Source organism: Antechinus flavipes, chromosome 3 (assembly GCF_016432865.1).
Source record: "Antechinus flavipes isolate AdamAnt ecotype Samford, QLD, Australia chromosome 3, AdamAnt_v2, whole genome shotgun sequence".
NCBI lineage: Eukaryota > Metazoa > Chordata > Mammalia > Dasyuromorphia > Dasyuridae > Antechinus > Antechinus flavipes.
In genome coordinates, this window is record NC_067400.1 from 64,355,168 (window position 1) to 64,374,657 (window position 19,490).

Consider the following 19,490-nt stretch of genomic DNA (forward strand, 5'->3'; position numbering starts at 1 on the left):
CATATCTTATTTCCAGAAACAACTATATGCAACATGTATATGTGCAATTATGTGTCTCCCCCATTAGGCTATGAGCTCCGTGAGAACAGGGGCTATTTTTTACTTTTCTTGGGGGGTTTTATTTGTTTGTTTTGTTTTTTTGTAAGGCAATTGGGTTTAAGTGACTTGGCCAAGGTTACACATCTAGAAAGTGTTGTGTCTGAGTTGGATTTGAACTCAGGTCCTCCTGACTCCATTCTATCCACTTTGCCATCTAGCTGCCCCTAACTTTATCTTCTCTTTGTATTTCTATCACTTAGTATCATTCATGGCCCATAGTAGGAGCCTAATAAACATTTGCTAACTCTTGACAGTACTATTATTTGTTCCTCTTTACATATACACACACATTTTTGTAAAAACCCTCCCTTGCAACATAGAATCATAGCCAAGCAAAATGAATCCACACATTGGCCATGTGTGGAAATGTCACTGTCATTCTCATTTTGCATTTCTAGTCCCTCCCTCTGGGCCAGGATCTGGGACACATGCTTCATCACGGACCTCTGGAGCCCATACTAGTCACTGCATTGTTCGTGGGTCTTAAGTCTCCCCATCACAACACTTTTTTTCCCTCCAGAAAAGAAATTTTGGAAAGATAACTTGGAGTAGTAGTGGGAAAGGACTCCAAAGGAAGGGAGGTCAGGCCTCCGATCAGGGAGGGAGAACCAAGGATTGCGTGGCCAGCATTCCTCATTAGGACTGTGACTCAAGCTCCAGGAATGCCAAGGGGTGGAGGTGAGGGGGGGGGGAGGGAAGGGACAGGGAGCTTAGATACCAGAACTGGGCTGTAAGCCTGTTGGCACCAAGACCAATGAGGACTTCACAGGCAAAAGGGGAGTCTAGTTGGACCCTGCAGTGCCCTATTTCTAATACACTCCAAAATGCCTCTCCTGGCTGGGGGCTGGGATGAGAAAACTAATTGCCATCTCCCCCAAGACCTATAAGAGAACCCCCAAGGTTCTCAAAGCCCTGGAGCCATATCTCTGCTAAAAGTATCCTTTCTTCTCCCTTCTACAGTTCTTTATTACCTTCTATTTGTCGGTAATAAGGCTTCTATCGCCCTCCTGCCCTTGAAGGCCAGCTGCTTTCAATTCTTCACACTTTTCCTTTCATTCTTCTCCAATATTTTCTCTAAACCAATTCTGTACCCTAACCTCCAAGACAATGTCCCTATCTACCCAATCCTTTCTTCCTCTCCCCCCCCCACTCAAACACCCCTTTTATATCCCAGAAGTGACATCTTTCTAGGGCTTGAGAATGCTTGCTAACCAAAGAAAGAAGTGTCACACTGGGTAGACCTCTGGATAGCTCTCATCTGCTCCCACTTACACTACTTACCACCTCTCATTTCCTCCTCAATTGTGAATTGATTTGCTCTTGTACCTATCTTCTTTAATTCTTTCTAAAGGAAATGCTAGGGAAAGTCTGTGGAGGCAGGTGTCTTGAGATGATCTGGGTGTTTTTCTACCTCCCCTCCCCAAAAAAGAAAGCACCTGTATGCTTTTCCCTGTCTCCAAGGCTGGCAAGGGTCCACAGAGTTGCTGGCCCAGGCAGGACTGGGGCAGCTGGGCTAGGAGGAACCCCTCCTTCCCATTGGTCTGACACCCAGCCAAAGAGAAACTGATCCTCTGGTGGGGGCAGGGAGCCAGAGAGCTGGGGCCCAGAATAGTCTGCCACGGCTTTAGTCAGCACGACACTGGCCGGATGCAGCCTGAGCAGGAACACACCCTACATTGGGTACAGAGGCCCCAGGGAGGGAATAAAGGGAGTCTGAAGGGACAGAGGGTGGGGTATAGCTGCAGTCCCTTGGGCTCAGGGCAACTAAGGCTTGGGTTACCATTCTCTCTCCCCCTTCATCTTGCTTTTTCCTCCCAGACCTTGTCTTGAAACAACCATGTGGGACATGGTGGAACCACCAGGTAGGTAGGAGCTGCTTGGTCCTATGTTCAGTCTCTTACCTCCTTTTCCTTTGCATGAAATCCCTCTATCCTTGTTAGCTCATCCCTACATCCCACAATGCCTTTCCTTCCCTTTCTTCTCCCCTTTACTCTTCTTCCTCTTTGTTCCATTTTTCACCCTTCCTCTTCTTCCTTCTCTTTCTTCTATCTTGTCTCTTCTTCACTCGTCTCTTCTCCCTCCCATTGGCTTTCTCTTTCTCTCCTATCCAAATTCTATTTTCTCATGCAGAAGTGAGTTACTCGGGGGACAGCCCTTCAAGGCCACTGCCTTGCATGACTACCAGCCCAGATAAGAGATGTGAAAAACGGGAAATTAAGGCCTCCAGGTGGACAAGGCAAGAAGCTGTGGAAGAGGGAGACCCCCCTATCCTGGAAGAAGGAGATAGCCCACAGGGTGAGGAATGGGCCCATTGTGGAAGAAAAGGGGGAGAGAGTTGGAGCTTAGAATGCTTCTGATTTCCTATGCCAGAACTAGGACCTGGCCATGATCTTAGTCTGGGAGAAAAACTGGCCTAATTGGACCAGAAGTCAGAAAACCCAAGTTTAAACCTCAGTTCCTCTGCAAGTTTGCCATGTGAACTTGGGCAAAACTCTTTATATCTCCAAACCTCAATTTACTCAACAACTTAGCAACTTAGTTTTCTCATCTGTAAAACAGGAATAATAATACCCAGTGCTCCATGGAATTTCTGAGGGAGAAAAATAAGAAAGCTATTGATAAAGTAGAAAGCATTGGATAAATGTAAACTGTTATCATCATCTTCCCAGCAGGTGTTCTGGCAAGGCCCCACTCTGGGTCTACCTCCTCAGAAGATATATCCCAAAGCCAAGTTGCTACATTCCCAGGATCCGATTCCATTAGCTGGGGGCTAGAAGCCATAGACTTGGACTCCACAGCCATGTGTCCAGAGTTCACATCTATACCAACAGGGGCTACATCCCTGGAGCCAGACACTTTATCAGTGAGTCAGGAAAGGGAGATTCCGGAGAGAGCGACCCGAAGTCCATCACCACTGATTCTCCTGCCCAAACTGGGCTGGGATGGAGAGCTGCTCCACCCAGGAGCTCAAATCTACATGCACTTCATGCAGGAGCACAGCTGCTATGATGCCATGGCTACCAGCTCAAAGCTGGTCATCTTTGATACCATGCTAGAGGTGAGGTCCTTCCTGTGCTCCAAATCTAGACTCAAAAGGTCTTCTTTAGGATCCTGGAACCCTAAACCTATAATCAAACAAAAGCAAACCTAGATCTCCAAACCTCCTAAGTACTTCAGACACTTCCTTCCACCTTGGCTCATAGGTCCTCTTCATAGCTTCCCCAAATTCCTTTGGTTCTTCCCTTCTGGCTCCCTTCCTTTCCTTTTCTAAGGCCTTTTAAACTCTCTCTTTACCCTATACCCATTCTCTCTTCCACAATACATACCTGCCTCAACTTCCCCAGCAGCCATCAACATATGGAGGAACTGAGGTTGAGATGAAGGTTAGCTATATGAATAGTTGGAAAGGTACATCAAGGACCTTGCAAAAAAGTGCTCAAATTCAACAAGCATCTATGAAGCACCTACTATATGTAAAAAATACAAAATGAGATAAAGAGACAGATCCTGCTCTCACAGAGAGAGGGGACAAGGACAAGGAGTATCCAAATAGTTATAGTAAATAATGACACTGACACAAAGGGAAGATGCAAGGGAATTTGAGTAGGGATCATCTAGGAGCTGAAGTCAGAGAAGGCATCAGGGAGGAATTATAAAAAGAAACAATGAGTGGTTAATAGAAGGAAATCATTCCCAAGCATGGGGAAGAGAGAAAGCAAAGGGACAGAGACAGGAGAGCGCCTGTCAAGAATGGAGAAGAGAGTCATTTAGTCCAGAACAAAGATTCTACAAAAGGAGAATAAGGTGATAGGGCAGTTAGTTCAGCACCACATCGTAGAAGGCCTTGAAAATCAAGATGGAGCTGTAATATTAATATAGAATTCAACATGGTGGGATTGGAACAAAAGATGGTATCATTTCCTCCTTTTTCTATACAGATCAAGAAGGCTTTCTTTGCTCTTGTGGCCAATGGGGTAAGGGCAGCCCCTTTGTGGGACAACCAGAAGCAGAGCTTTGTGGGTGAGTGAAAGACTGTAAATGGGAAGGAAAAGGTGTTAGTGAAGATGTGTAGACGAACATTTAGAGCATTCAGAGATCTCTTTGATGGCACTCTTGCTATTTTACTACTTAGACCTTGTTGACAAGAAGTCACTTTGCTTTGGATCTCAGTTTCCTCATCTGCAAAATGAAGGGATTGGAATGTGTGATCTCCAAGGTCACATCGCACTCTAAATCCTGATGGTTTACATAGAATAGAAAACCATGGCCTAGATAATAGCTTAAAATTTATCTCTCAAATCCTGGGCTGCAATAAGGGCAAACTCCTACCATTTTCTTCTCCTGCCAGGCAGAGAGGAAAAAGGGAAGAAGAAAAAGAAAAGAAAAGGGGAAGAAAAGGGAAGGAGAAAAAAGACAAAGAGGAGAGAAAAGGAAAAGAGAGAGAACTCAGAATAGGAAGTGGTATGAGGATGATAAGCACTGGCCAGCTGTGCCCATATTATGGATTATTTACCAAGTCTCAGTTTTGCCACCTTGGGGGCAACAATCATTCATTTATTCTTTCACCAAACATGCATTAAGAACTGGACTAGGCACTGGCTTAGGAGAAAAGGAAGCAGCAAAGATAACCAAGATAAAGCCCCTGCCTTTTCAGTGGCACTGGACTGGAGTTGGTGGGACCCCAGGCTGACTAGATCCATATCTTTCCCTCACTTTCTCAGGCATGCTGACTATCACAGACTTCATCCTAGTACTCCATCGTTACTACAGATCACCTTTGGTGAGTCCTGCACAGCTGGGTCAATTGGATTGAAGAAAGGTGGGAAGGGGAAGCGGGGTAACTGAGGAGCCTGAATGTGAACCCAACCAAGCCTAATCAGAAGAGACTATTTATCTGTCTCTAGGTTCAGATCTATGAAATTGAGGAACATACAATTCAAACCTGGAGGGGTGAGTAGAGAGCTGAGGGCCCTAAGGAGAGGGACCAAGGGAGTTCTACTTAGGAATGAAATACAGGAAGGAGAATGGGGATGACATGGGGAATAGGGGAGGGAAGGGATCTGTGGGAGTCCCCAGAGAGGAGGATACAACTCTCTGGACTCGATTCTCCCTCTCCTGCAGAGATTTACCTTCAAGGCTCTTTCAAGCCATTGGTTTCCATCTCTCCCAATGACAGGTAGGTCTCCCTCCTCAATCTCGTCTTCAAATATCTTCTTGGGTCTCACTCCCCCTTTTAAACCCATTTGATTCTGGGTTAATCTCCTTGATTTTAGAAACAAAGAATACAAATAGCCTTGCTCCCCATTCTCCATGGGTGTGTGTATGGGGGTGGGGGTGTATCTGGAGTGAAAAACCTTTCCTCAAAATCTCCTTTTGCTTGTTGCCTGCTGTCAAAACCTTTCAAAAAATGAATGTTGAAAGTTTTCTTTATATATAATTAGGAAAAAATACTATTAAATAATTTTTAAAAAAACTTTTTAAATTAAAAAAAAAAAACCCTTCCCTACTTGCCTTATTGGTAGAGGTAAGGGAAGAGATATATTCAGATATGAAGGTATCAGTAATTTAAAAAATTATTATTTAAAATATGCTAATATTTTTCAAGTCTTCCCCAAAGATCCATCTCTAAATCAAACCATCCTTTCCTCCCACTTTCCAATCTTTCCATTTCACTGACCGTGCCTCCTCAGCCTGTTTGAGGCTGTTTATTCCCTGATCAAGAACCGGATTCACCGCCTGCCAGTTCTAGATCCTGCCTCTGGCAACGTGCTTCACATCCTCACCCACAAGAGGCTGCTCAAGTTCCTGCATATCTTTGTAAGACTCTACCCAGACCTGGAAAAGGCCAGTCTCTGGAATGGGGGCAGGGAGATTCTAACTCCACCAGTGCATTATGGGACACATGGCCTAATTTGGGCTCTTAAGACCCTCAGCTGCCCCATCTCCAGTTACATAGATTTGCATTAGCCCAAGATTTCCAAGAGGTTGGGAAGGAAAGTTAGAGTCCAGAGAGATTTGGGACCCACTGTGGCATCTGGGCTAGTCTGGTCTCTTTCCTGATCTTTGCCTTTTTCCCCCTCCCTATCCCCTAATTTGCTCTTATATTCAGGGTGCACTGCTTCCCAAGCCACAGTTTCTTTCCCGATCTATCCAAGACTTGGGCATTGGCACATTCCGAGACTTGGCCGTGGTGCTGGACACAGCCCCCATCCTGTCTGCACTGGACATTTTTGTAGACCGCCGAGTGTCTGCGCTACCTGTGGTCAATGAGTCCGGTATCTTTGCCAAGAGGAGAGGGTGGTACTCAGTAGGGGGCTATGAAAAGAGATTTGTGAGGAGGGCGGATAGATCTTTAATTTAGACCTTCACAATATGGTTAGAGGGTCATTGTAAAATCGACTTAGAAATAGGGTTCTTCATTTTTGTGGGTGTGTTATAGATTCCTCTAGCAGTCCAGTTAAATTCACTTCTCAGAATAATGTTTTTAAACATACAAAATTTAAAAAATCAAAGTATAATGGGAATCAATTATATTGACATATAGTCAAAATATATGGGTTGATTTTTTTTTTTTTAAGTTCATGGACCCCAGGTTAAGAACTCCTCCCTGGTCCAGACATCATAATATAGTGAGTCAAGAGCATTCAAGTTCAGGTGTTATATAAACTCTCTGTGGCTCAGGTTCTCCCACTGGTAAAATTAGGGAAATAATTATTTATCTATATGAAATGGTTTTGAGGATCCTATGAAGTATCAGTGTGTTGACTAGAAAAGGCTCTGATGTTAACTGCCTGTATGACCTTGGGCTCTGAGCCTCTGAGACTTAATCTCTAAAACCAAAGATCCAGTGAGAATGATCTCTAATCTTTTTTGCAGCTTCAAATTTCTGTGAGTCTAGGGAAATGCATGTGGAGACACTTAACTGGACAAAGAAATAGTTGATGCTAAACTTTTATTGCAGATATTCTTTAAAGCTCTTCTGACTCCTTTCATTCTTCCTTCCTCCAATCCAGGACAGGTTGTGGGCCTCTATTCCCGATTTGATGTCATAGTGAGTATTCTGCTAAAAAGAGCTAGGAATAGTTTGGAGAGGTTGAGGTGGGGGAAATAGAGGTTTTGTCGGAAGTTGGGAAGAGGGAGATCTGAGGATGGAGTTAGCCAGGTGGAAATCTGTAGAAGCTGGACTTTCTGTGCAGCTGAAGGAAATCCAAAGGGCTGGGAATGTTGATAATCTCATCCCTCCCCCTTCCTGCTTTCTATTTCTTCTCTAGCATTTGGCTGCCCAGAAGACCTACAACCATCTGGACATGAGTGTTGGTGAAGCACTGAGACAGCGGTCCCTCTGTCTGGAGGGGATCATTTCCTGCCAGCCTCACGAAAGCCTGGGTGATGTCATTGACCGAATCGCCCGAGAGCAGGTGATCCCTCCACTCCACAATGTCCTCACCCCCAGTCACACAGTGCTTCATCACTTTCAAGGAGACCCTGAACCCTTGAAGTGCCCTGTCTGACCTCAGGATAAGTCCTGCCCACTTTCAACATCCCATCACTATGTCCATGGTGCCCACAACTCTCCCAGTACAAGGTGTCTCAATGTATGGCTATCCCTTAATACTTATTCCTACCCATCTTGCCTTTGCCATTTACTAACTGGAATCCCCAGAGATGCTGACTCTCCCTTAAGAGCTACAATTATGTGGTCACATAATTATTTGGAAGTGATTGGGCCACAGCCATGTCTCTAATCCCAGCCCCTTGTACCCACAGGTTCACCGGCTGGTGATGGTGGATGAATCACAGCACTTGTTAGGTGTCATTTCCCTGTCTGACATCCTCCAAGCCCTGGTGTTCAGCCCTGCTGGCATTGATGCACTTGGTGCCTGAGAATCCCAGTGTCTTTGTGTCCTATGCAGCACTCCAAATCCCAACCCCTCCCCCAAAAAAACCTGATGGAAGAAGGAGGGGAGCTCAGTCCTTTCACTCACTCATTCTCAGCTAAATCCTCTCCTGCTCAGGTATGTTCTGCTATTCTCACTGCTCTCTTGCCCTCTTGTTTACTAATTCCAATGCTGGCCCTCTCAGGTTTGCCCTATTCCCAGATCTCTTTGCTGGAAATCAGTGGAGAGAGGAAGGATCCTATTCTCAAACAAGTAGGTCCAAGAAAACCATGAAACTTGCCATTCATTGCTCCAACAAGGCTACCCTGGGTAGGAAAGAGTATGTAGGGATTTGGAGTTACTCCTCTCCCTCTTCTCACCCCAAGTCCCAGATGATCACATTGAAATTGGTCTATGCTGCCATCATGGAGGTATCAGAAATAGGGGAAGCTGAGGAAGAGTTAATATAAGAGCAATTCAGTTTTTAAACATTCAGTAAGCATCCATCTGCTAAGCCTTGAGGGTATAAAAAGAGGCAAAAGACAGTCCTTGGCCTTAAGGAGTTTACTATCTAAGGGAGGAGACAACGTGCAAACAAATAATTATAAAAAGCAATTGATGTACAAGATAAGAAATAATTAAAGAAAGCTAGAGAGTAGTGATGCTGAGAAGCAAAACCTCAAATTCTAGTTTGAGGATCCCCAGGAAGGTTCCCTTGTCTGTACGGTCCAAAACAGGTCTGACATCTGTTCCCCGAAATCCCTTTACCCACTGAACAAATCCTTCCTTTTAGACAATTAGAGATGAGGCTTAAAATGCAAATCCTCTTGGGAAAAGGAACACATGACTTAAATTCATTCCCCAGTGATGCTGAACTACAAATCAGACCCTTTCCTGCCTGATAACAGGTTATAGGATCACAGATTTAGAGCTAAACGAGACACTGGAGATTAACTCCTCCAACAGCTTCATTTTATAAGGGAGACAACTGAGACCCAAGGAAGTATTGCCCAAAGTCGTGAAGGGAATAGCAGAGCTGGGATTCAAATACAGCTTAGAGGCAAGGGGTCAGGCTGGGGAAAGACACATTAAGAACCTGATTTGGGTTATAGAACCTGAGAGTGAGGGCAGTAGTAGCCGGAAGGAGAGATATCTTTATCTACTTCACAGTTTTGCCTTTTTTTCCTCCCTCACAGGCTCTGCATCTTCATCCCCAGTTCCACTTCCCTAATACAAACAAAGCTCTATTCCCATAAACCTTTGAGAAAGGCTGATGCTTCACGGGATGGCGGAGGTCAGAATGAGAGAGCTCCCTGACTTTCAGGCCCTAGGACCATTGGAGGATATTCTTAGTCCCCTGCATGCCCCACATTCTTAATCCCCTTCTTTCCATCTGCAACAGCTTCTAAGGTAGGGCTGACTATGGGCTTTGAGAACCTATATCCTATAGTCTTGGGACAAGAGACAGGGACCCAAATCCTTCGGTTTCTGGGCTGGTTCTTAGTCTTTCACTTTCACACTTTCCCCAGCGTTTTCTCATCACTTTTCCCATCCTCCCCTTAATTCTTCCCCTTCCACTTTGGCATTGCAGGAGTTGGGTATCAATATGGAGTCATAGTTGTGGAGTCCCAGACCTCTCTCTGGCTGTTCACCTAACCTGGCTAGAACCAGGGAAAGATCTAGAATGCTGATAACTGGGTCTGTGTCTTGCCTCAATCATCAATTTGTGGTAGGACTCTGGCCCAATCCCTGTTCCAATTTGGTCCTGCTATTACTTCTCAGGAACAAGAGAAGGGCCTGAACTATTCCCATGCCCTGGCACTCTTAGGCTAAAAGACTTGGGAAAAAGAGTTAGGGCTGTGCAAGTTCTGAAGATTCTCCAGTCAAAGTCCAAGAAAGCCCCAAGTCTTTTTTGTGTTGGGATCGACTTTGATGTAGGAGTCTGTCATGAGAACTGAATTATTAGACATTGTTATTTTTGGACTGTATCCCTTCTCTGAGCAGCAGGATAAATGAATAAAAGGATCCTTTTAAGGCATTGGCTTAAATGGACATTTGGCAGGAAGATAGTATGATTTTTACATATGCCTTTCCTGTTCCTTCCCTGAACATCTCTGGAGACCTAGAAATTCAGCTTTATGGACTTTTCTATGGGAGTCCCATTTACTCCTCTTGCCAAAAGCCTCCTATTCATTTCCATCCTCATTTCCTGGAACTGTGCTGAATACTCTCTCTCTACTCCAGCTCTCTTCCTTCTCTGGGTTCTACCACCAAATATAAACTTAAGAGGAGAGGATGGCTTAACCCATGTGGAAAAGTGACTTCCTCCACAAAGTTAAAAATAAAAAAAATTTTTTAAAAAGATATTTGAGTTACATGTTTGGTACCTTTGATGCATATACACAAAGAGCAAGATCTTCCTCTGGCCAGGTTCCAGCAAGACCTCTTTTTGCCTGGCATTAGTAGGTTTAGAGCTAGGAGTGACTTTGGACTTTAAAAAATCATACATTTAGAGACAGAGAGATAGAGATTTAGAAGACAGAGCTTTTAAAGACATCTTATTCAACCATTTCATTTTACAGTTGAGGGAACAAAAATTCATAGAAATTGCTGTAAAATGACTTGTTTAGGGTCACACATGTATTAAGTAGCAGAGCTAAAGCTTTGAATCCCACTTTTCTTCCACCATGGTACTTCCTAAGCCTCCTGGGAAGGAATAACAATGTCTATAGTCCCAAAGGTTTACGAAGTTCCTTCATTATAAAAAATCTTTAGACCAGGTACTACAAATATTATCATCCTCATTTTAAGAGATGAATAAACTCCCAGTCTTTCTGGCTTTTCTACTTACAATCCCCAACATCCAAAATTTCTGCCATAGTGTCTGGTTACCTCTTCCTGTTCTCAGAAGAGGGAGCAGGTCAGCATCATGTTTTCTCATTGGAGAATGAAAATCTATTCTATTCATATCTCAATTTGTTCCTCATAATTCTCATAATTGGGACAAAAGTATTAAAGTTTTCTCTATGTGAAGTGTGTGTGTGTGTGTGTGTGTGTGTGTCTGTAGCAGAGGGAGAGGAGAGTTCTGAACAGAAAGAAAAAAAAAGGGAAGACAGTACTTCAGAAAAGGGGAGGGGAACCTAGAGCTGAGATTCAAGAGACCTGGATTCTTATTAAAAGGTCTGCTATTAACTTGTTTTAAACCTTAGATAAATTACTTGACTATTCTGTCCCTTTAATGATTTAGAATTTAAGAACTAGAAGAGGCCTTTAAAAAATCATCTAGGCAAACCTCGTTTTATGAATGAAGAAAATATAGCCCAGAATACTGAAATCCAGCACCTCATAGCAAGTTAATCACAGTTCCAGAACTAAGCAATCTCGCCTATCATCGTACTATATTTCATTCTCTATTACTTTCTTTCATTTTAAATTAATCTGTAAAATGGGGGTGGAGGGGGTTGCCTGTCCTATCCCCCTTAAAACATTATTACTATGAGGATTAATCTGTGATTCTCATTTAGATTTCCACAAAGTTAATGTTTTGAAGGGCAAAAAAATAATTTATACCTTTCAGTTGTAAGTAATAATAAAAATAGTAAGTAATAAAAGCCTATCAGATTGGCTAAGATGAGAGGAAAAGATAATGATAAAAGTTGGAAGAGATGTGGGAAAACTGAGACATTAATACATTGTTGGTGGAGTTCTAAAACAATCCAACACTCTGGAGAGCAATTTGGAATCATGATCAAAGGGCTATCAAACTGTACATACTCTTTGATCCAGCAGTGCTGGGTCTGTATCCCAAAAAGATCTTTAAAAAAGGGAAGAGGATCCACATGTACAGAAATGTTTGTAGCAGCCCTTTTTTTTTTTTACAGTGGCAAGGAACTAGAAACTGAGTGGATGCCCATCAGTTGGAGAATGACTGAATAAATTGTGGTATATGAATATTATGGAATATTATTGTTCTATAAGAAACGATCAGCAGGATAATTTCAGAAAGAGCTGGAGAGATTTACATGAAGTGATGCTAAGTAAAATAAATAGAACCAAGAGAAATTGTACACAGCAACAAGAAGATTATGTGATGAACAACTTCAATGGACATGATTCTTTTAAACAATGAGTGATTCGGGCCAGTTCCAATAGACTTCTGATGGAGAGAGCCATCTGGATCTAGAAAAAGTACTGTTGGCTCTGAATGTGGATCACAACATCATATTTTCATCTTTTTTGTTGTCGTATGCTTGCTTTTTGTTTTCTTTCTCATTTTTTCTTTTTGATCTGACTTCTTGTACAGCATGATAATTGTGGAAATATATATAGAAGAATTGCACATGTTTAACATATATTGGATTACTTGCTGTTTAGGGAAGGAGTGGGGAAAGGAGAGAGGGAGAAAAATATGAAACACAAGGTTTTGCAAGGATGAATGTCAAAAACTATCTTTGCATATATTTTGAAAAAAACTATAATTATTTAAAAATTTTTAAATGATAAAAAAATTAGGAAACATTAATATAGTACTTCTTACATACCAGGCACTATGCTAAACCTTTCTACAATTATTATCTCATTTGATCTTCATAACAATCTGGAGATGAGGAAATTGAGGCAAAAGTTAAGTGACTTGCCTAGAGTTACATATCTTCCAGATTATAGACTCAATCTTTTATCCACTATATAACCAACAGTAAATAAAATATTCTACTCCTTGAAAAGACGAGACTTTCAATAGCTTAAATGAATATGAAAAGGTCAGCAAAGACAAAGAAATTGCCTGAGAGAACATATTACCTCAATACCTTTGTCTCCAGCCACTCATCTAGATAAAAACCAAAAAAAAAAAAAAAACCTGGGAAATGGAACTGACTGGGCATCTTAAGTAAGAGTAGGATCCTTCCCTGAGGAAATACTGCTCTGAACTAAGAATGATGAAAAAAGAAAATCTATGCTTCTCACACTTCCTATCTACAAGATAACAAATCTCAGGGCTAAGATCCCAAGAGAGTCAAAGAAAGGCTTCTACCATTTCTGGAATATAGGTTTTTGAGGAACATAATACTATTCCTTTTGAAAAGAGAGCTATAACACTTTAGCAAAAAGAGTACAGTACTAACTGCCAAGTCAGAAGCTGAAAGTGGCAAGCCCAGGGAAATCAGCAGATAAACCTGCAAAACACCTGCCCTATGAAGAGTCAAATGAATCTGGTGAGGAGCCAGTTCAGCAGCTAAATGGTCTGCTTGAGCTAGCTCAATAATGATATGCCCATCCATGCTCCATAAAGAGCTAGCTGAGTTACCCATTCAAATGAGGCAGCAAAGTAACTTGTCCATCACTGATCCTGTGCCTAGCAGTGAACTTTGAAAGGATTCTCTATAGGAAGAAAGGTTATCAAAACCCTATAGTTCCAGAGTTATGATCCATCTTGGCTACATGTTCCCTTACATGAGGGTTTTATTACCATTGTAATATAGGTTTATGCCCACTTTTTACCCCTCTATTGATGTATTTGTGGGAAAGCATACCTCAGGTTTTGGGGAAAACACCTTCCTACTGTTTTTGTAATGCCATTTGAGCAAATGCCTTTTCTAAGAGATAATTATTGTTTAACATTGTCTTATTATTAATGTAAAGTGCTCCAAATGGGGGCTCACGAACTATAACGTTAGGATTGTCACCCAAATTGTTACTTCTTCAGCTTGAGGTAAGTCAACCTTGCAAATTTTTTTTTACTAGTTCTCTTTTATAATAATAGCCTTTTATTTTTTCAAAATACATGAAAAGGTAGTTTGCAAAACCTTTTGTTCCAAGTTTTTCTCCCTCCTACTTTACCTCCCCCCTGCCCTATACAGCAAGTAATCCAATATAATTTTATAATATTAGAGGATTGAATGCAAAGGGAATATTACTAATCTAAGATCCTTTCTAGTTCTAAAATTCAATGTTTCTAAGGAAAAGAAACATTAAATATTTTGCCAAATTGAAAAAACTTAGTAACCTAGGACTATCCACTAAGCCCAGCCCTTATGCGAGCGCAAAGAGTGTTGTTGAGGTAATTCACTATGTGAAAGTTCTATAATTGATTCCTATCTGCTAACCATACTGTTATGAGGAGTCCCTTTGATTTGCTCTAGTTGCACAGCCAGACCTGAGGGGCATTCAGATGGCACTACTCATGACTTCATCCTTCTTCCCTTTTCAGTTGACTTCTTTCTGCTAATGGTGTTCTGGTGAGAAAATAGAAGGTACTATTAGGGAAGAGGTCTTGGACCCTTCCTATCTAAAGCCAAATGTCAAGATACTGTTGATACTTTGAAAGCCAGTTGTGTTTGGCAGAGAAAAACTGTAGGTAGCATGATAAAATTGTTCCCTGAGGCAAGTAGGGAAAAAGCTCTGATAGAGATCCATCCTTGCTCCCACCCTCTATGGATGTTGCCCAATCTGAAATCCAAGTTATGGCAAACCCTGAGGCTGTTGTGGGCAGCCTCACGTTGCTATGTCTCTCAGAAATCTCAGTCACGTTCCTGGGGTTAAATTTCCCTTATGAATCTAGTTATGGCTCATGCCATTTTTTCTGTTCTCCTTTGAGTCAATCTGATGTAATATGATTTTGTGATCCCTTGATTTTAGGGGGGCTTCTGTTCTGGCAATAAGTCAGTGATTCTAGATTTTCTGCCTCAGGAAACTCCCAAACCCATTCTGTCTGATTCTGACCACTCCTTCGTCAGATAGTTTCTGGCCACAGAAAACTCCTACAGATCAAACTCCTGGGACAATAGTGACTGAGACCACTCTTCAATTCATTGCTGACTGATAATCTGGTCAGTCATAATCTGGTCAATGAGAACAAATTCCTTCCTATGAGCCATAGAATAAGTATAGCAATGATAAAAGCTGGAAAAAGGATTCTCTTTGCTTCTGTTTCACTGCTGGATTCCCTTACAATTCAATCAGCTTTGTAATGGCGTTTCTTTTGTAATAAAGCTTTGCTCCTTAACTAGAAGATGGATTCAAGTCTACAAATTTTTTTGAGACACCTTGTGATATCGGTCTGGGACCCCAAATTTTGGAGTCCCCTTTCCCAAGCTCAACATTTGGTGGCAAATCCACACACAACATTCTCTTCCCAAACCCCACTTCTCCTCCTTACACCTAAGTCAGTGGTCCTCAAAGTGTAGTCCAAAGAATTGTTGGGGTCTCTGAAACCCTTTCAGAGGGTCTACAAATTCAAAATTATTTTTTATTTCTAATATAGTAAATAGCTATAAATATAACCCATGTGAACAAAAACTCTTTTAATAGATCCTCAATAGGTTTTTTTTAACAACATGAAGATACTGAGAACAAAAGTTTGAGAACCACTGAAAGTCTTTTAGGGAGCTAAGTCCTTTTTAGGATTTAGCCTGCCAGCTAAGGCTACATTCTAATCTCATGGGGTGTTTCCTTTCTCCTGGTTAATGGAAGTTCTATTAGGAAACTTGCCCTTTCCATCATTAATTATTAAAACGTCTTTCTATGCTCTCCCAAATCTATTTCATATTTACCATTTCTAGTCTCTATTGTATCTTCATTTTTCTTGTAACCTCTTTTCCTTAATAAACCTACCTTTTGCCAAAGAGAATGGCCCCTGTGAATTCTTCACATGACTGAACCCCAACATTTAGTGCCTACCATCATCTATTGCCTACATCAGCCACATCAAATACTGAGTACAATCTTTGGTTCTTTGCCTTGGTGTTTGTCCCTTTATGTGAGGTAAAAAAGACTCATCTGAAGGTTACAACTGAGTTTCTTGACAGGAAAGTGAGCCTCCTGAAGTCCATGAATCCTGGTGTCAAATCCATCCTGGGTTTTGAAACCAGCCTGAGGAGAAATCTTAAGATCCCCAGAGCCCAATTTAGGAGTAGCTGAGATAATTCCTCAGAAGTGATGCTGAATTTGAATGAGAGATTTGTAGGATCAGTATTATGCGGAAATTGCATTGATTGAACCCACTCTCTCCAAAGACAGATGGTAGTATAAGGAAGATTCCCTCTTGGTTTGGGGGTAAAGCTGAGAATGAAATGGTTGTATTTCTTATCTTGATATTGCTGAAGTAAATAGCCCATTGCAAAAGCCGATTGATCCTAATTTGTTACACAAACTGTGCTTTGTCATTGATTCTAATGGTGGAAAGAAGATGCCTGGAATGGGCAGTTATGTTGCCCATAGTAGTAGAGAAGATATCCCAAACTCTCCCAAACCCCTGAGGAAGAGATGTAACTGGTTTACTCCAGGAGAGTGAGACTCAAAAGTAAACGCTACATCTATGTTAATGTAAGATAGTGTTATTATCATCACTGGGCTAATGGAGGTGAGAAGAGGGAAGGCAGAAGGAGGAGGATTGAGATAGAAGCAAACAGATTCCAGGCTCACTGAAAGTCGATTTATTAGTTGCATTTCAATGGGCCAAAGGCCTCAAAGAAGATGTAAGCAGACACTGACAAAGGTAGTAGAACCCAAGAGTTTGGTCTTCCAAGAATTCAGGAGGTAACCAGTGCTCATCCTGTGTCTTTTGGGTAAGAGTCCATTACAGTTAGGGCTGGCAAACTGAACTAAATGCACAGTGGGAGCTAAGATCTGGAGATACCTCAGAAAGGAATCTGGCTAGTTAAGAACAATAGGGTACCCCCATGATTCAGGGGTGCCTTTTCTGAAAGCACAGGTTAACCAGCTTGTCAGGCACCAAGACAATTCGTGCCAAAGGGTACACTTCCTTCATTCCAGGAGCTAGAGATAGCTTATATTTTTGTATCACCTGAGGAACAAATGCCAAGAGGGAAAAATGTAATTAATGACTTCAGTCTACTTTCATTTGCCTACTCTCCCAGTTTCTTTCATAAAGACTTCTTTTCTGGGACTTAAACCATTATAATCCTTGTAGGGGATTCACCTTAGAACTGTCTCTCTGTGTTCAATATCCTTCTCAAAATAAGTCCATTTTCCAACAACCCTATTCCAAACTCCACTTACCTCAAGCCTCTAGCTCCCATCTCCATGAATACGCACCCCGTTCCTTTACTGAACTTTACTATGAATCTTCTTTCCATTAACAGCACCATCTCATCCATTCCTTCACTGTCTCTTAATCCCTTCTCTATTAATCCTTACCATTCCCTCCCCTGTCCCTGGCTCCCTCATCGATTAATGGCCCTATTCCTACACTGTCCCAGTTTCTCCCCTATATCAACTGCCCTCATTCTGTCCTATCCAAAGTTCCCCTTTTATCAACTCTCTATCCACTGTCATTTCTGTCCCTCTTCGTTTAACCACCCCTTCTTCCACTTTTATCCCTAATTTCCCTCTTGATTAACCCCTTCTCCATTCCTCTTCTGTCATTAGTTTATTTCCCTTGCATTAACCATTCCCCATGTCTCCCCTGTCCCCAGTTCCCTGCTCTAGTAATTCTTCTCTTGTATTTTAATTCCTCCTCCATTAGACCTGCCCATCCCTCTTCTGTTCTTCCTTCTCCCTTCCATCAGCCTCAGTAAGCTTTTCCTGTTACTCCCTCTACCCGTTTCCATCATCTCTTACCCTTGAGATCACCAAATTAATCTCAAGCTCAGCGATTCGACGGCCTAGACAGCCTCGGACCCCATAGCCAAAGGGTATGGAGCCAAAGGCGTGGTTGACTCCCACGGGCTCATTCTGGTTTTTCCGTAGCCAACGCCGAGGCAGAAATTTCTTGGGAGATGGGAAGATGTCTGGGTCCCGGGATGTTACAAAATGACACAATACAAACTGGGTCTGCAAAAGAATACCGGAAAAGGTTGGTGAGGTGTAGGGGAAAGAAGGCTGTATTGGTAGGTCGGATAACTAGCTTAGAAGCCCAGCTCTATTACTACCTGCAGAAACTTGAGCAAGTCACAAGTCTTTTGGGCCTAAAATTTCTCATCGTAAAATGGGGTGGGAAAATTGACTTGATCCAAACTTCTTAAATTAGGATTTATGACCTCCATATGGAATCTTGTAACTGAATGTGGGAGTCATGAAATTATGGTTTATTATCAGCAAATGTTTGTATACCTATTTCCTATATATACTTGGGGTCATATACAAATTTCTTGGGCAAAAAGGGGTTGTAAGTGGAAAAAGTTAAGAAACCCTGCTCTAGAGTATAACTGTGCTACTAACAATAACAATAACAATAATAATGATAATGTTTATACAGCGCTTTAAGTTTTGAAAAGCTGCTATTCATGTGTTAACTCACTTGATCCTCACAACAACCCTGGGAGGTAGGTGCTATTATTATCCCCATTTTCCAGATGAGAAGATTGAAGCTGAGAAAATACAAATTATTTGCTGAGGTCTTCCTGACTCCATATCTAGCACTCTATTCATTGTATCACCTAACTGCCTTTGAAGTATCTTCCAGCCCAAAGTCAGGCAGAACTCATGTTCTTCTTAGTGGGTACCCCCTTTCCTAATTCTAGCATCCCCATCCCAAGTACCCACTTCCCAATTTTCTGAATAAGTTCACCTCCCATGACTCTCCAGCCCGACTCACATTCTTAGGGAAGAGGAAGTCTCCCACTACAACCTCCTTGTCTGTGTTGACTCTTGAGTTTATTGGGACAACAGGATAGAGGCTATAGGTATACGGGAGAAGGCAGTCAGGGGCATGTTAGAAAAGAAGCAAGGAAATATTCTTCCTTGCACCCCATTTCCTGATAACCCCCAGTATCAATTTCTCATTGCTTCTTTTCTTTCCCTCTCACCTCCTTCCTTCCAATCAAGCCCATTTCCCAAGTCCAGATTTATAACTGCTATACCCGTCTTTACATCTACCCGTAGCCCTTCCCTTCTGCCCTCCCCACTCTGGTGTTTCACTCCTAAGCCTGGGAACATACCGAAGAGCCTCCTTAACCACTGCTTTGAGCAGGGGCATGTGAGCAAAGTTCTTGGATTGGGGTATCTGCCCAGGAGGCACCACCCCTATCACCTCCTGGTACAAAGCTTCCTGGAGCTCCGGATCCTGCGCCAGGTGGTAAAAGGCCCAAGTCAACGTGTTGGCACTCTAGGAGAAAGTAAAGCCAAGTAAGATGATGGGAAGGGGCTGTCTAAGATTGAGCGAAGGGTTATGGGAAAGTGGACAGATGAAAGGACTAGCTTGCTCAAGTCATTTGGAGTAATTTTCCATAGTCTTAGTAACTTGCAGTTAACAAGTCACAAAAGTGACTGGACCAGCCTCTGATTCGGATTTTCTGTCTCTAATATTCCGAAAAAGCCTTTTCTATTACAAGATGCTAACCTCATGGCTTCTATGCATTAGCATGGCAAAAAAAAAAAAAAATCACAAGAGGTTAGTGTGCATCATAACCGGAAGATGATGCTTCAGTTATTCATGTTTATATGATTAATGGTAATTATTCTTATTAGTAATATTTATATACAATTTATTATGTATCAGGCAATGTGCTAAGTACTTTATCATTATTATCTCATTGAGAAGTAAGTGCTATTAAC

General features: G+C 42.0%; 2 protein-coding genes across 4 annotated transcripts in view; one reads left to right on the top strand and one right to left on the bottom strand.

The window, feature by feature from the left end:
* Window positions 1-769: 769 nt before the first annotated feature.
* Window positions 770-10,340, top strand: PRKAG3 (protein kinase AMP-activated non-catalytic subunit gamma 3). Of its 3 annotated transcripts, XM_051983538.1 has the most exons (14): window positions 770-1,779; window positions 1,918-1,961; window positions 2,230-2,394; window positions 2,769-3,157; window positions 4,038-4,119; window positions 4,821-4,879; window positions 5,004-5,049; window positions 5,221-5,275; window positions 5,790-5,916; window positions 6,209-6,374; window positions 7,113-7,150; window positions 7,371-7,517; window positions 7,867-8,114; window positions 9,173-10,340. In XM_051983538.1, exons 2-13 carry the CDS (start codon window positions 1,937-1,939, stop codon window positions 7,981-7,983), a joined length of 1,416 nt encoding a protein of 471 aa, XP_051839498.1. In that variant the 5' UTR covers window positions 770-1,779; window positions 1,918-1,936; the 3' UTR covers window positions 7,984-8,114; window positions 9,173-10,340. The 3 variants fall into 3 exon arrangements, with proteins under 3 accessions (XP_051839498.1, XP_051839497.1, XP_051839499.1); XM_051983537.1 differs by lacking the exon at window positions 770-1,779 and having other exon boundaries at window positions 1,786-1,961; XM_051983539.1 differs by lacking the exon at window positions 770-1,779 and having other exon boundaries at window positions 1,787-1,961; window positions 2,772-3,157.
* A 6,053-nt stretch (window positions 10,341-16,393) lies between these two features.
* Window positions 16,394-19,490, bottom strand: part of LOC127553095 (sterol 26-hydroxylase, mitochondrial) — a 31,881-nt gene continuing 28,784 nt past the window's right edge. Inside the window, exons 7-10 of the mRNA XM_051983535.1 lie at window positions 18,875-19,041; window positions 18,532-18,613; window positions 17,556-17,768; window positions 16,394-16,779 (exon numbers count right to left, since the gene is read on the bottom strand). Of these exons, the coding sequence (XP_051839495.1) occupies window positions 16,660-16,779; window positions 17,556-17,768; window positions 18,532-18,613; window positions 18,875-19,041 (582 nt within the window). The 3' untranslated portion in view covers window positions 16,394-16,659. The remainder of the gene's footprint in view (window positions 16,780-17,555; window positions 17,769-18,531; window positions 18,614-18,874; window positions 19,042-19,490) is intronic.

What these genes read in the sequence shown, in the direction of transcription:
- PRKAG3 (XM_051983538.1), top strand. Translation starts at nt 1,937, where the DNA reads ATGTGGGACATGGTGGAACCACCAG. An exon ending in TCCATCTCTCCCAATGACAG is followed by an intron (nt 5,276 to 5,789) that starts GTAGGTCTCCCT and finishes GTGCCTCCTCAG; the next exon opens with CCTGTTTGAGGCTGTTTATT. An exon ending in ATTCCCGATTTGATGTCATA is followed by an intron (nt 7,151 to 7,370) that starts GTGAGTATTCTG and finishes TTTCTTCTCTAG; the next exon opens with CATTTGGCTGCCCAGAAGAC.